The 14,320-nt window shown below is 43.5% G+C and overlaps 1 protein-coding gene across 3 annotated transcripts; it reads right to left on the bottom strand.

The window, feature by feature from the left end:
- Positions 1 to 4,412: 4,412 nt before the first annotated feature.
- On the bottom strand, positions 4,413 to 13,171 carry IDI1 (isopentenyl-diphosphate delta isomerase 1). Of its 3 annotated transcripts, none has more exons than XM_084872980.1 (5): positions 13,036 to 13,171; positions 10,951 to 11,118; positions 8,660 to 8,752; positions 7,870 to 8,000; positions 4,413 to 5,850 (listed from the first exon to the last, which is right to left on the bottom strand). In XM_084872980.1, the coding sequence occupies exons 2-5, from the start codon at positions 11,090 to 11,092 to the stop codon at positions 5,533 to 5,535; spliced, it is 684 nt and encodes a 227-aa protein (XP_084729106.1). In that variant the 5' UTR covers positions 11,093 to 11,118; positions 13,036 to 13,171; the 3' UTR covers positions 4,413 to 5,532. The 3 variants fall into 3 exon arrangements, with proteins under 3 accessions (XP_084729106.1, XP_084729104.1, XP_084729105.1); XM_084872978.1 differs by having other exon boundaries at positions 12,818 to 13,166; XM_084872979.1 differs by lacking the exon at positions 13,036 to 13,171 and adding an exon at positions 12,726 to 12,881.
- Between the last annotated feature and the right edge of the window lie 1,149 nt (positions 13,172 to 14,320).

Below are 14,320 nucleotides of genomic sequence, written 5' to 3'. Positions count from 1 at the left end.
ATATATAAAAGGCTAATATAGTGTCCCCTTAGGAATTCGACCAGGAGAATGAAAGTTCAATCACTCACTATGATGTGCACTGACCACCAGGGGGCAGTGCAGAACATGGCAGGTGCCCAGTTGTGGTTAATTATCAAAGGAGATAAAAGACTGAAAAGACAGAATGGGAGAAAATATTTGCCAATATCTGTAAGAGATTAATATCCAGAATATAAAAGGAATTCCTGCAACTCAATACAATAATACTTATTTTAAAAATAGCCCTGGAGCCGACACCGGTTTGGCTCAGTGGATAGAGTGTTGGCCTGTGGACTGAAAGGTCCCAGGTTCAATTCCGGTCAAGGGCATGTACCTTGGTTGCAGGCACATCCCCGGTGGGGGGTGTGCAAGAGGCAGCTGATCGATGACTCTCTCTCATCAATGTTTCTAACTCACCATCTCTCTCCCTTCCTCTCTGTACAAAATCAATAAAATAAAAAAAATTAAAAAAATAGACCTGGAAGTGTATCTCAGCTACAGAGAAGAGACTGCTGGTTGCCAGAGGTGGGGGTTTGAGTGTGAGCAGATGAATGACAGAAGTTAAAAGGTATAAATAAATTTCCTATGTAAGATAACTAACTCATGGGAATATAATATATAGCATAGTGACTATAGTTAAAAATATTATATTGGCCGAAACCGGTTTGGCTCAGTGGATAGAGCATCGGCCTGTGGATTGAAAGGTCTAGGTTCGATTCCGGTCAAGGGCATGTGCCTTGGTTGTAGGCACATCCCCAGTGGGCGGTGTGCAAGAGGCAGCTGATCGATGATTCTCTCATCGATGTTTCTAACTCTCTGTCCCTCTCCCTTCCTCTCTGTAAAAAATCAATAAAATATATTTTAAAAAATATATAGTATATTGCCCTGACCAAGGTGGCTCACTTGGTTGGAGCATTGTCCCAATACACCAAAAATTTGATTCCTGGTCAGGGCACATACTCAGGTTGTGGGTTTGATTCCTGGTTGTGACATGTACCAAAGGTAACTGATCAACGTTTCTCTCATACATTGATGTTTCTCTTCCTCTCTCTAAAACCAATTTTAAAAATACTATATTACAGCCCTTGCCAGTTTGGCTCAGTGGATAGAGTGTCGGCCTATGGACCCAAGGGTCTTGGGTTCAATTCCAGTCAAAGGCACGTACCTCAATTGCAAGCTCCTCCCCAGCCATGGCACGTGTAGGAGGCCACCAATCGATGTTTCTCTCACATTGTTATTTCTCTTTGTCTTTCCCTGTCTCTTCTACCCTATCTAAAAATCAATGGGAAAATACATTGGGTGAGGATTAAAAAAGAATTCTATGTAATAAAAGCCTAATATGCAAATTGACTTAATGGATGAACAACTGCAGGAATGACCATTTGCTATGATGTACACTGACCACCAGAGGGCAGATGCTCAACGTAGGCTCTTTTCCCAGCCCCAGGCTAGCTAAGGTGGGTGCCAGTGGGGACCCCCTAATCATCCCACCAGTCATCCCGTGGAGGTAGGCTATTGGCAGTGGGGGTGGCAGGGCTAGTGAGCAGGTGGTGCCAGGCCAGCCACGGCAGATGCCAGTGGGCACCCCTGATTACCCCACCAGTTGCCCCACAGATCGGCCCTGATTCCTGGCCAGCCCTAGGGACCCTACCTGTTCACGAATTTCATGCATCAGGCCTCTAGTAAATAAGTAAATAAATAATAAATCTCGTTAAAAAATACTGTATTACATATTTGAAAATTGCTGAGAGTAAAGTTCTCATTATTTGTAAATTAAATAATCTAATTAAAAAGCACCATCTTATTCCTTGTAATTTGTCTTTGTATATCTTGTCTGCTTTTGGAATACAACTTTTATCCTACTTAGTTCTCTACTGATTTGAAACTAATACAATCTGTTTCTATACTTATTACTCTAGAAATTATGTATATCTGTATGAAACTCTATTAAGATGAGCCCCTTTTTTCAGATTTCACATTTCTCCATCAGTATTGGGAGGTTTTTAAGGCAAATCATTTACCAGATTAAATGAAATTACTTTTTTTTTTTTTCCTTTTTTTTGGTATAACATTTTTTTAAAAAGCAGCCCAGCCCTAGCAGTTCAGCTCAGTGGATCTAGAGCATTAGCCTACAGACTGAAAGGTTAAGGGCATGTACCTTGGTTGCAGGCTCCTCCCCAGCCCATACCCTGGTTAGGGCATGTGCAAGGGACAACTAATAGATGTGTTTCTCTCACAACGATATTTCTCTATCCCACTCTTTCTAAAAATCAATGGGAAAATATCGTCAGGTGAGGATTTTTAAAAAAAGCAACCCACACACATTAACACTGTCCTTCAGTTTAAAATCAGATTACAGCCGAAACCGGTTTGGCTCAGTGGTAGAGCGTCGGTCTGCTGACTGAAAGGTCCTGGGTTTGATTCCGATCAGGGGCATGTACATTGGTTGCAGGCACATCCCCAGTGGGTGGTGTGCAAGAGGCAGCTGGTCAATGTTTCTCTCTCATCGACGTTTCTATTATAGCTCTCTGTCTCTCTCCCTTCCTCTCTGTGAAAAATCAATAAAAAATATATTTTAAAAATATATAAATACCTAAAAGCAATTCTGTAGATCACTGACTCCACACCCTCCCCCTCCAAAAAATAAAAAATAAAATAAAATCAGATTACAGCCCAGCCAGCTGATTTGCTTATTTTTGATCATCGACCCACAGAGAAAGAGGGTACTGGTTTGATTTCTGTTGGTCAGGGCACTTGCCAGGCTGCGGTTAGATCCCTGGTTGGAGGTGTTATGCTCAGACTTTGTGATCTCCAAGGACCACCAGGGAGCCGAGTCCAATGCAATTAACAAAAGAGCCTTTTCCATGCTAGCATGGGCTCTGTCCCACTCACGCCGGCAGCATGGCGGAAGAGACAGCGAATTTTGCCCAGTCCCAGGGGTTTTACTCCGGTCAGTGTAAACTGCCGCGGCTAACCCTGATTGGTTGGGTGAGGGCTAGGTTTCAATTACAGAATGGAGGATAACTCCGCCCTGCCCCACAGTGGAGTCAGGAGCCCATCCTCGCCCCGCCCTGCCCTCTCGGGGTGATGCATGCAGGGGACAGCCAATTGATGTTTCTCTCTAAAATAAAAAATAAACATTTAAAAACATTACAGCCCTAGCCGGTTTGGTTCAGTGAATAGAATGTTGGCCCTCCTATCGATGTTTTTGTCTCTCTCCCTTCCACTCAAAAAAAAAAAGGGGGGGAAGGGGGAAATATTCTCAGGTGTGGATTAACAAAGCAAAAAAATTCTACCACAAAAACAGATTGCAGTTGAAGCTTATGTTCTAAGTGTGGAAACATACCCTAATCACTGTTAGGCCTTGCTGAAGTAGTTGGAGGAAAGTCCTTACAACCATCTTGAACGTTATATACCTCTACCACTGATGTCTTTTTTTTTTTTTTATCACTACTGTCTTTATAATTAAAAAATTAATCTCAAAAGTTAAAGGAAACTTGGGAAAGAGGGTCTTAGGGTAAAAATCCTCAACCTCAGCGGCTCCTCTTTTCTAATGAGTAAATTTTGCAATGAATCTACTTCAAATTAGTATATGTGTATTCAAATTCCAATTCTTGGTCTTGAAAAAGTGGCCGATTTCAGGACTTGAGCATGGGAAGTATACTTAGGCCTGACCATCTAATTGTGTCTGGAATGAGAGTCGTAACCTAAAACTGATGGAGAAAGGACAAGGAATACAGGATTGGCTTAAATAGGCTCCTTCAGGCCCTTTTAGGAATTTTTAGTCTCAATTGGATGAGTTGTAAGTTCGTCAAAGAAGGGGCATTCTACCTAGCTGGATTGGCTGTGGTTGGAGCATTAGCCATTGGACTAAAGGGTCCAGGGTTCGGTTCCCGTCAAGGACACATACCTCATTTGAAGGCTTGATCCCCAATTCTGTTTGGGTTGTGTGTGTGGGGACAACCAATAGATGTGCCTTTCTTACATGTATGTTTATCTCTCAGTCTTTCCCCATCCCTTCCACTCTTGTATAAAAAAATCAACGAAAAAGAAATCTTCAGATGAGAATTTAACAAAAACAATAAAAAAAGGGTGTATGTGTGAAGAAGGGGCATTCTAGCAATGGTGGAATATGTGACACTTGCTGAGCACTTACAAAGTGCCAAGTCCTGGTCTAAAGCCACACTACACTGTCCAGTATGGCAGCCATTAGCCACTGTAGCTGAGGAACTAGTTATGTGTGGCTTTCAGCCTAAAATTCCTAGGAAAGAAAACTCAAGAACTAGAGATAATGTTTTGAATGTAATTTGGAGCTATATGGCATTTACGTTTGCACTACCATAGGCAGGTTAACTTATTATTGTCTTAAAATTTTAACAAACAAGACAACAGTATTAATGTAATTTTTAAATTGTTTTTACTTCTCAGTAAAATTAATACTTGTGACAAATCTTCCCTGAAATTATGAATTAACTGCTCAGAGTTAACAAGAAATGGATTCTTCCATTCAATTTATAAAATATTTAGCTTGTAAGAAACAATTTTTTTTCATTATTATTACATAGCATTCAAGGTTAATAAAGCTGTCTTGAGATTTCAAACTGAGAAATCTTATGCAAGAGTTTTAAAAAGTGCATCAACCAAGGTACAGTTTAAATATTAATATAAAAATATTCCAGACCCCAATTCCATTTAACATGGATATTAACCTTTCTGTTTAATTCCCTCTGTTCCCTCCAATATGGCATGACTTTGTAGAGCACCTTTGCCCTCCAGCACACATTTGGCATCAGTAATCACTGACTGTGACGGGGGAATGAGTAGCAATGGCAAATAGTGGGTAGAACCCAAGGATGCTGCTAAATGTCCTTTAATGCACAGGATGAACACCCAACAAAGGATTACCCAGCCCAAATGTTAACAGAACCAGTGGTAAGAACCCCTGTGGTAGAGTATGACCCAATTTCCAGTGTACAAATAGACTGTCCCCTGAAATTCTGAGAACACAGACTGATAGAAATCAGGACATACACCATTTAATTACCTTCGACCTGCTCCCCTAATTTATTATATTTATCTTAATACGGAAGGTTAATTTGAGCTGTTCTGAAGAAGCTAAGCAAACAGTTCCTGTTGCACATTTTTCTGGACTATGATAAAACTTTAATGATATGTAAAGCACCTGGCAAATAAAGTGCTCTACAAGTTCTGAAAATGTTTCAATACATTGCAAATAAAGAGGTTCACTTGTTTGTTCAAATTTCTCAGGACTGTTTAAATAGGTTAAGTTTAGTTGATTTGCTTTTTAAAAATAATCTTTCACAAATGTCCTTTACAAATATGGGCTGTGTGATACAAGTAAGAATTGTCAGCATCTTTTCCACACAAACTCAGGTTGTAACGTGCCAATGTATCCAATGAGAATTCTAATGGGGAGCCCAATTTTTAAAACATCATTTTAAGTTTACTAAGCAGAAACATTTTTAGTACTTTACTAATCATTCATCTCCACATTCACATTCTGTATATTTTCTCATGGTCAAAAAACTGACTCAAATTATTTAAGTTATCCCACCATTTAAAGAGAAAAGTTTCTGCAATAATTTTAAACCATGGAGTTATCTTAATTTCGCCGCTGGCTGCCTTTTTCAACATTTCTTCCATCTCTTCCTTTGACACATAGCAATAGGTTTTAATTTCATTGGGGTCTGGATCCAAAGTCACGTTCTTTCTCACAAACAAAATGTAATCAATTTCATGTTCTCCCCAGATACCATCAGACTGAGCCTTGTAGTGAATTCTAGTCAGATAGTTAATTTCTTCTGGAGGAACCTAGGACGAAAATGAAGCAGTAATAGAAATATCAAAATATCAAAAACAAATTATCTAGCCGAACCAGTTTGGCTCAGTGGTAGAGCGTTGGTCTGCAGACTGAAAGGTCCCAGGTTCGATTCCGGTCAAGGGCATGTACATTGGTTGTGGGCACATCCCCGGTAGGGGGCGTGCAAGAGGCAGCTGGTCAATGTTTCTCTCTCATCAACGTTTCTAGCTCTCTATCTCTCTCCCTTCCTCTCTGTAAAAAAATCAATAAAATATATTTTAAAAAAAATAATAATAATCTAAATTAATTGACCACATTTCAGTGCTAATCTGAACAAAAGAAAAGTTTTAGTTAATGACTTTAAAAATTTAATCTTCTATTGATGATTTATGGAAATAGTACTATTTAGTTTCAAAGTACCTAAATTTTTTCCATAGGACCAAAAATAATTTGATTTATTGAAAGAATTGTATTTTTTAATTTTTATTTTATTATTATTATTTTAAAAATATATTTGTATTGATTTTAGAGAGGAAGGGAAAGAGAAATATCAATAACAGAGAATCACTGATCAGCTGCCTCCTGCACACCACATACCAGGATCGAGCCTGCAATCTGGGCATGTGCCCTGATGGGGAATCAAACTCTGACCTTCTGCTTCATAGAACCATGCTCAACAACTGAGCTATGCAAGCTGGGCAGAATTATATATTTTATTAAAAGCAGTCACTTGGGCCAAAACCGTTTTGGCTCAGTGGATAGAGCGCTGGCCTGCAGACTGAAAGGTCCCAGGTTCGATTCCAGTCAAAGGCACGTACCTTGTGGTTGTGGGCACATCCCCAGTAGGTGATGTGCAGGAGGCAGCTGGACAATGTTTCTCTCTCATCGATGTTTCTCTCTATCTCTCTCTCTTCCTCTCTGTAAAAAAATCAATAAACTATATTCAAAAAAATAAAAAAATAAAAGCAGTCACGGGGGTGGGAGAGGGGGAGAGACAGGTGGGGGGAATGAGATGGGGGGTAAGGACACATTTAATACCTTAAGAAAGAAAGAAAGAAAGAAAGAAAGAAAGAAAGAAAGAAAGAAAGAGAAATCAGTCACTTAAACTAGAATTGTATCAGTCTCCCTTCACATCTTATTATAATATTACTTTTTGGGAGAAAAAAATACTTGCTATTTAACTAGATGAGAAATACTTTGTTTATTCAGATAGGAAGGTGTGTAGGAGGCAGCTGATCTATGTTTTTCTCTCATAGATGTTTCTAACTCTATCCTCTCTCTTCCTCTCTATAAAAAAATCAATAAAAAATATATTTTTTAAAAAGTCAACTTTATACTGGTTAACAGATCAATTTGTTTCAATACTGAAGTAAATTCTGACAATATTAAGAAATGAAAATTTCAATATTTAAAAATTATATATTTTATTGATTTTTTACAGAGAGGAAGGGAGAGGGATAAAGAGTTAGAAACATTAGCTGAAACCGGTTTGGCTCAATGGATAGAGCGTCGGCTTGGGGACTGAAGGGACCCATGTTCGATTCCGGTCAAGGGCATGTACCTTGGTTGCAGGCATATCCCCAGTAGGGGGTGTGCAAGAGGCAGCTGATCGATGACTCTCTCTCATCGATGTTTCTAACTCTCTATCTCTCTCCCTTCCTCTCTGTACAAAATCAATAAAATATATTAAAAAAAAAAAAAAAGAGTTAGAAACATTGATGAGAGAGAAAAATAGATCAGTTGACTCCTGCACACCTTCTACTGGGGATGTGCCTGCAACCAAGGTACATGCCGTTGACCAGAATCAAACCTGGGACCTTTCAGTCTGCAGGCCAACACTCTCCACTGAGCCAAACCGGTTAGGGCTAAATTTCAATATTTTTATTCAAGATTTTTTTGTGGGGGCCAATAATTATAAAGAAGTTACAAAGCTGAAACCTACACTTGGGCCTAAAATTTTAATGAAAAATGTTTTAATGTATGTTTAGATTTCACCTTGTAGGGGTTGGTTATGCAATCAATTTAGTTACCTGTTCCATGGGAATTCCCAATTCAGCCTTTAAACGCCTCTGTGCTGCTCGCCTTACTCCAATTGCCTCATTTTCTTCAAGCTCTCCTGGGTTACTTAAGGGATGACTACAACAAGTATTGGTAAAACAACCTGGAACATGTTAATATAGATGTTAATATAATAACTTTTGCTCAAAGTAGGTCTAAAAGTTCAAAACAATCCAAAGTTTTAAAACTAATAGAAAAATTAATCAAATGATTTTTTTAAACATATTCTACTGATTTTTTACAGAGAGGAAGAGAGAGGGATAGAGAGTTAGAATCATCAAGGAGAGAGAATCATCGATCAGCTGCCTCCTACACACCCCCCCTACTGGGGATGTGCCAGCAACCAAGGTACATATCCTTGACTGGAATCGAACCCGGGACCTTTCAGTCTGCAGGCCGACGCTCTATCCACTGAGCCAAACCGGTTTCGGCAATCAAATGATTTTTAAAGATTGATTTCTAAATCAGTTATAATGGACTATCAGTCATTTTGTGAAACAGACATATATAGATAAGTTCTTTATGAATGCTTTTACAAAAAAAGATCAAAATGTAAGATACAGATTTAAACACACAGTTTTTATCCTTTACTGCTATTTTATTAGGCTCGACTCATTGTATAAGTTTCTTTTATGTAGAATATGAAATTATGTCATTCACAGGATTTCCCTTTTGACAATGGCTAATCAGAAAGTTCCAAATGACAAAGTCAATTAAATATAGTTCCCAACAAAATATTGTATATTGATTGGGCACACTAACCTGGAAAGGTAATTTTAGTATCTGATCTCTGCTGTAGCAGGAGCTTATTTTCAGTGTTGAATAAGAAGACACTAAAAGCTCGATGCAGTAATCCTGAAAGCAAAAACAATACTGTTAATATAGTTTTAAAATTCAGGTTATGTGCCTGACTCTCTACTTGGAATTCAGGATATTAGTAACTTGCTGGCAGTTCTGCTTTTTTTTCCATTGTCTTCTATTTAGTGAGTCTCCAGATGGCTACAATGGAGAACTCTGGCATACCAGCAAGAAGGTGGCCTCTAAGTCAAAGAAATGGATATCTGTCAAGCAGGCTGCTACTGGCCAACCACCTGTCCAGGGACATTAGGCTTAGTGAGCCTTCTCCTAGGAAAGCTGGGAAGGTATGTGCTTTCATTTATGATACTTGGCTCTTTCTCCATTCACTAGAAAAAAAGCATTATAGGCTTGATAAGTACTATTTTGCTAGGATTACTATATTTCTTCTTTTTTATAAGCCAAATTAATCCTGGAGCTGAGTAAAAGACATGAAATTGCCTGGCCAGCGTGGCTTAGTGGTTGAGCATCAACTTATGAACCAAGAGGTCAAGGTTTGATTCCTGGCCAGGGCATATGCCCAGGGTTATGAGCTCAATCCCCAGTAGGGGGCGTGCAGGAGGCAGTTGATCAATGATGTTTCTATCTTTCTCTCCCCCTCCTTTCCATTCTAAAATAAAAAAATATATATGTTCTGTACCCGAAGCTACACTGTGTTCTAGTAAAAAGCCTGCTCAGATTGGCCAGAGTCAGAGAGGTGGTCTATTAAAAAAAGAACTGGTGTTGCCTCGGAAGTGGGGGGTAGTCTTATACAGCAAATATAGGCCTAAGCCTATGTTTTAACTGTAAGATTAGGGGGTCGTCTTATACACCGGAAAATACGGTATATCCTATCTAATAAAGAGAGACTATGCCGTCACAAAGATGGCGGCCCTCAGTCCCCTCAACCCTGCCAGAGTCCCCCAGTCCTTTCAGGCCAACTGGTGCAGCCGGACCCACCCCAGTCCCCAGCCACCCAGAGCTGGCCTGAGGTGCAGGTAAACCTCAGATAGCGGCTGCCCAGTCGATGTCGGAGGCGCAGGTAACCAGGGAAGGCCAAGGCTTGTGCTGCTGGCAGTGGCAGCAGCAGAGGTGTGATAGGGCATCACCTTCCCCTGATCACTGGGTTGCCTCCCTTCCTTGAGGGCTCCCGGACTGTGAGAGGGGGCAGGATGGGCTGAGGGACCCCTTCCTCCAATGCATGAATTTTCCTGCACCGGGCCTCTAGTGCATATATGTAAAAGCTTAAGTGACAAATACGACCGAATGACTTGAACGACCGGTCGACCAGTCACTATGATGCATACTTATCATCAGAGCAGACGCTCAATGCAGGAGTTGCCCCCTGGTAGTAAGTGCACCCCACAGCCAACCTCCCCAGCTTGGCAAACCTCCTGTGGTCCCTCCCACCGTCCAGCAGGCCCTGACCAACAGCTGGCATGCTTGGCCCCATTTGGGACTGGGTGCAACACCCCCGATAGGCCCTGATTGTCGGCCAGGCCTAGGGACTCCAATTTTGTGCACTGGGCTTCTAATCTATATATATAAAAGCCTAAGTGTCCAAACGACCAGTCGACTGGTAGCTATGACCACCGGGAAGCAGACATTCAATGCAGGAGCTGCCCCCTGGTGGTCAGTGTGCTCCCACAGCTAACCTCCCACAGTCCCTCCCCTGAGCTGGCCAGACCCCATTAGCCCCAATTGGTACTGGGTGAAATGGGCCCCCATCGGCCCTAATCATGGGCCAGGCCGATGGACCCCACCAGAGCACTGGGCCTTTAGTATATGTAGAAAAGACATGAAATGGAAATCACTGTTAAGCAGGGAAAGCAGCAAGACAGGCTGTATAATTACACCACTCACCTAATTGGAAGCAGAGATAAAATATGACGATTAAAAGTCACACCTTTAGCCGGGACCGGTTTGGCTCAATGGATAGAGCATCGGCTTGGGGACTGAAGGGTCCCAGGTTCGATTCCGGTCAAGGGCATGTACCTTGGTTGCGGGCATATCCCTAGTAGGGGGTGTGCAGGAGGCAGCTGATTGATGACTCTCTCTCATCGATGTTTCTAACTCTCTATCTCTCTCCCTTCCTCTCTGTATAAAATCAATAAAATATATTAAAAAAAAAAAAAAAGTCACACCTTTACCATACTTTTCTCAGCTGCCCTGAAATGCCTACACATGTCACTTTCTCACACAGTATTTCAAAACAGTACCTTTCTCAATGTTTTCATTCAGGTGACAATTCTTTTTGGTCTCAGCTCCAATTTTATTGTCATTTTCATCAATAAGAATACACATCTCTGCCAGGAGCTGAACCTGTTTCTCATCAAGATGGTCGGTGTTGATTTCAGGCATGGTGACAGAATGTCCGACCTAGAATCCTAATAGGGAGGAGACAGAAAGGTCATTGCATCACAGGTCTCGAATTGTCATATGAACATAGTGACAAGTCAATTCTGAATCCAGAGCCCAGTAAACAAATACTGTAAGCCATTCGAGAGGGTAAGAACTATGGCTGCTGCTCTTACTTGGCCATTAGCTGGAAAGGTATGTGTAGATTTAATGTCTGTCTCTCACTGATGTCTGCCATAGCCATCCACCTCTGCACTCCAGACTGTGTCCTATGGTGGCCTCTGCTTCTGCACACTTTCCTTCCTTGGGGGCCTGTCCGTCTGTGATCTAGTCCCAACCTCACTTTTCACCCTGCTGTTCACCCTTTCTGTGTTGTCTATGATAACCCATATTATACATTACATATACAAATGCGGCTCATATGGTAATCATATTCCCTCCTATGCCACATACTAATCTGTTAAAATCCCCTTTTCAATATCCACTCTAGCTGAAACCGGTTTGGCTCAGTGGGTAAAGCATAGGCCTGCGGACTGAAAAAGTCTCAGGTTCGATTCTGGTCAAGGGCATGTACCTTGGTTGCGGGCACATCCCCAGTGGGGGGTGTGCAGGAGGCAGCTCATTGATGTTTCTAACTCTTTATCCCTCTCCCTTCCTCTCTGTTAAAAATCAATAAAATATATATTTTTAAAAATCTTAAACACACACACACACACACACACACACACACACTTTTTTTTTTTTTTTTTTTTTTTTTAAGATCCACTCTATGTGCCCAACACTCACGAACCCTTTAACCAACATCCCAGGAAGACTTAACCAATTTTCTCTGCCGGAGATCCCAGTAAGATTGCGACTGCTGCCGAAACCGGTTTTGCTCAATGGATAGAGCGTAGGCTTGGGGACTGTAGGTCCAGGGTTCGATTCCATTCAAGGGCAGGCATGTACCTTGGTTGCGGGCATCTCCCCAGTGGGGGGGGTGCAAGAGGCAGCTGGTTGATGACTCTCTCTCATCGATGTTTCTAACTATCTCTCTCCCTTCCTCTCTGTACAAAATCAATAATATATATATATATTTAAATTGTGACTGCTGCGCAGGAGGCAGAGTGAGCAGCACCCCTGCCGAAGCGGTGAGAGTCACCTTGCCCTGGCTCCAGGGAAACTTCACCGAGAAGCAGTAGAACAGGAATTTCACTCCCTTTTCACAAATGCAAAATATCTCTACACCGCCCCCCCCCCGCCCCCGCCCCCCCCACACACACACCCGAAACAGCTAACACGGAAAAGGCATTCTTAGCTCACAGGACCTCACAGGCAGCGGGGCGGTTTGGTCCTCAGACCGAAGGCGCTCCCTCCTACCAAAGCTATTGAGGGCGGTGCCGCCTCCGGGACTCCCCGGGACCGGCCCCAGGTGTCCCCCTCGAGGACCCCCGCCTCTCCCGCAGGGACCTCCGCGCCCCGTCTCCCTCAGCACCACCGGGCGCCCTCAGTGTCTCCCCTCGAGAACGCCCCATCACTCCCCTAGGGCACCCCACCCCTCGTCTTTCCCCCTCGGGGACCTGCCAGCCGTGGACCCCTGTGAACTCCCCATCTCTCCTTTCGGGAGCCAGTCCCCCCTTCTCGACCCTCGCCTTACCTGGGAGCCACTCGTCACTAGCCCTCAGGGACCCCGACCCCACATCTTCCCCTTGGGGAGCCCTCTTTCCTCCCCTCGGGGGCGCACCGAACCTGAGGTGCCGACCGTCCGTGTGCAGCCCCTCCGCCGCGCGCGCCTCCCTCTGGCCCAGGCCCCGCGGCAGCCGCTCCCCTGCGCGCGCCTCCCCCCGGCCCAGGCCCCTGAAGCCCAGAGCCCAATCTCCGGCGGCCGCGCCAGAGCGCAAGCGTCTGCGGGCCAATCGCGCGCGGCCAAGGCCTGACGTCACGTCGCGCGATGGCGCCACGCCCACCTCGCGCAGGGTCTCTCGCGGGACCGGGGGTCGCAGACCCGCTTTTAGCCTGTGACCTAGGAGCTGCCTGACCTAGGAACGCTTCCAGGTCCCCCGGGGGACGGCCCCGGGCCGCGGCGCCTGGAGTCGCGCCTGCGCACTGGGGGCCTGCGCACTGCACCGAGTAAATTGCGGAGCCGCTCACCCACTTGGCTCTGGCGGGGCCCTTGGCGTGAAGATGAAGGTACAAGTTATTGTGGATGTGCTGGCTTGGGGGCCACACACCCCGGGTTACGTTACTCGGGAAAGTTCTGTGAGTTCCGAAGCGGTGACGTTCCCAGGGACAGCTGCTGAGCGAGGGAGAGGCAGTTTAAGGAGCCTTCTGCGCAGGGGGCAGGCATTTATTTTATCCATATATTCATTGAAGGTTACACATTAGTAATGCAAGGCTACATGTGAAATGATCCTTCAGAGTTTAGTGTTAACGTCAAAGACCGTCAAACCCATAAAGAATTTTTGTGAGTTTCTTTGAGCCATACAATTACGGGGAAGCAGAATCTCAATGTATTGGGATGATGCTCTGGAGAGTGGCAGTTTTTCACCTTGTTTCCTACAGTACAACCAAAAGAGGAGACTTACATGAAATCTATTGGTGATAGATTAGGGAGACCTTTAGCCGGATAATGGAGGCGGGGAAACCTCTGTGATTGGATAAAAAGTAAAAAATTATAGACACATACTTCTTAGGTGGGTACAGGATAGTTAGTAGTCAACAGAAAATGTAACAATAACAATGAAGAAATTTATGGCACTATGATATACAGAGAAAACAAATTTTCTGAGATTTGCATGAGAGGATGAGTGATTTATGTTTGCATGGAATTACATCCCTGGGTTTCCAAAGACCCATTTCCTTTAGTCTATCTCCCGTAGGTGGTGTGCAGGAGGCAGCTGGGGTTTCAGTAGAACTAGAAACAAAGCCAGTGTCCAGAGTTTCCATCCCATATTGCAGGTGGGTCCAGCTCAGCATCAGTCCAATAGTCCACTGTGTGTGGGGTCCGCACGGTGGTGAGCCATGTGCCAAATGCAGGCAGACCAAGAGAGTGCGTCGCCCCCTGCAACAAGAGGCCCAGGATTAAAAATCCCAAATTTCTTGCCTTTGCAGTTGCCACGCCCATTCTGGCCAGTGACCTGTTTCTAGGTGTAACTGACAGCCAAGTACTTTTCCAAGGTCACCCCAACTTTACTGGGTATGCGTCTATCTTCCTTTGTTCCTTTCCTATTATTAATATTTAGGTTAATTACA

Source organism: Pipistrellus hanaki (genome assembly GCF_964339955.1).
Source record: "Pipistrellus hanaki genome assembly, chromosome: 1".
In the NCBI taxonomy this organism is placed as follows: Eukaryota; Metazoa; Chordata; class Mammalia; order Chiroptera; family Vespertilionidae; genus Pipistrellus; species Pipistrellus hanaki.
The sequence above is the reverse complement of the archived record's forward strand: the minus strand, read 5'-3'. Positions and strand labels throughout refer to the sequence as shown.

Bases quoted from the DNA above. Each gene is read 5' to 3' on its own strand.
- IDI1 (XM_084872980.1), bottom strand. From the start codon at position 11,092: ATGCCTGAAATCAACACCGACCATCTTGATGAGAAACAGGTTCAGCTC. The intron at 8,753-10,950 runs GTACTGTTTTGA...TTTTGCTTTCAG, and splicing joins GAATGAAAACATTGAGAAAG to GATTACTGCATCGAGCTTTT. The intron at 5,851-7,869 runs GTAACTAAATTG...TTTTCGTCCTAG, and splicing joins TGGGAATTCCCATGGAACAG to GTTCCTCCAGAAGAAATTAA.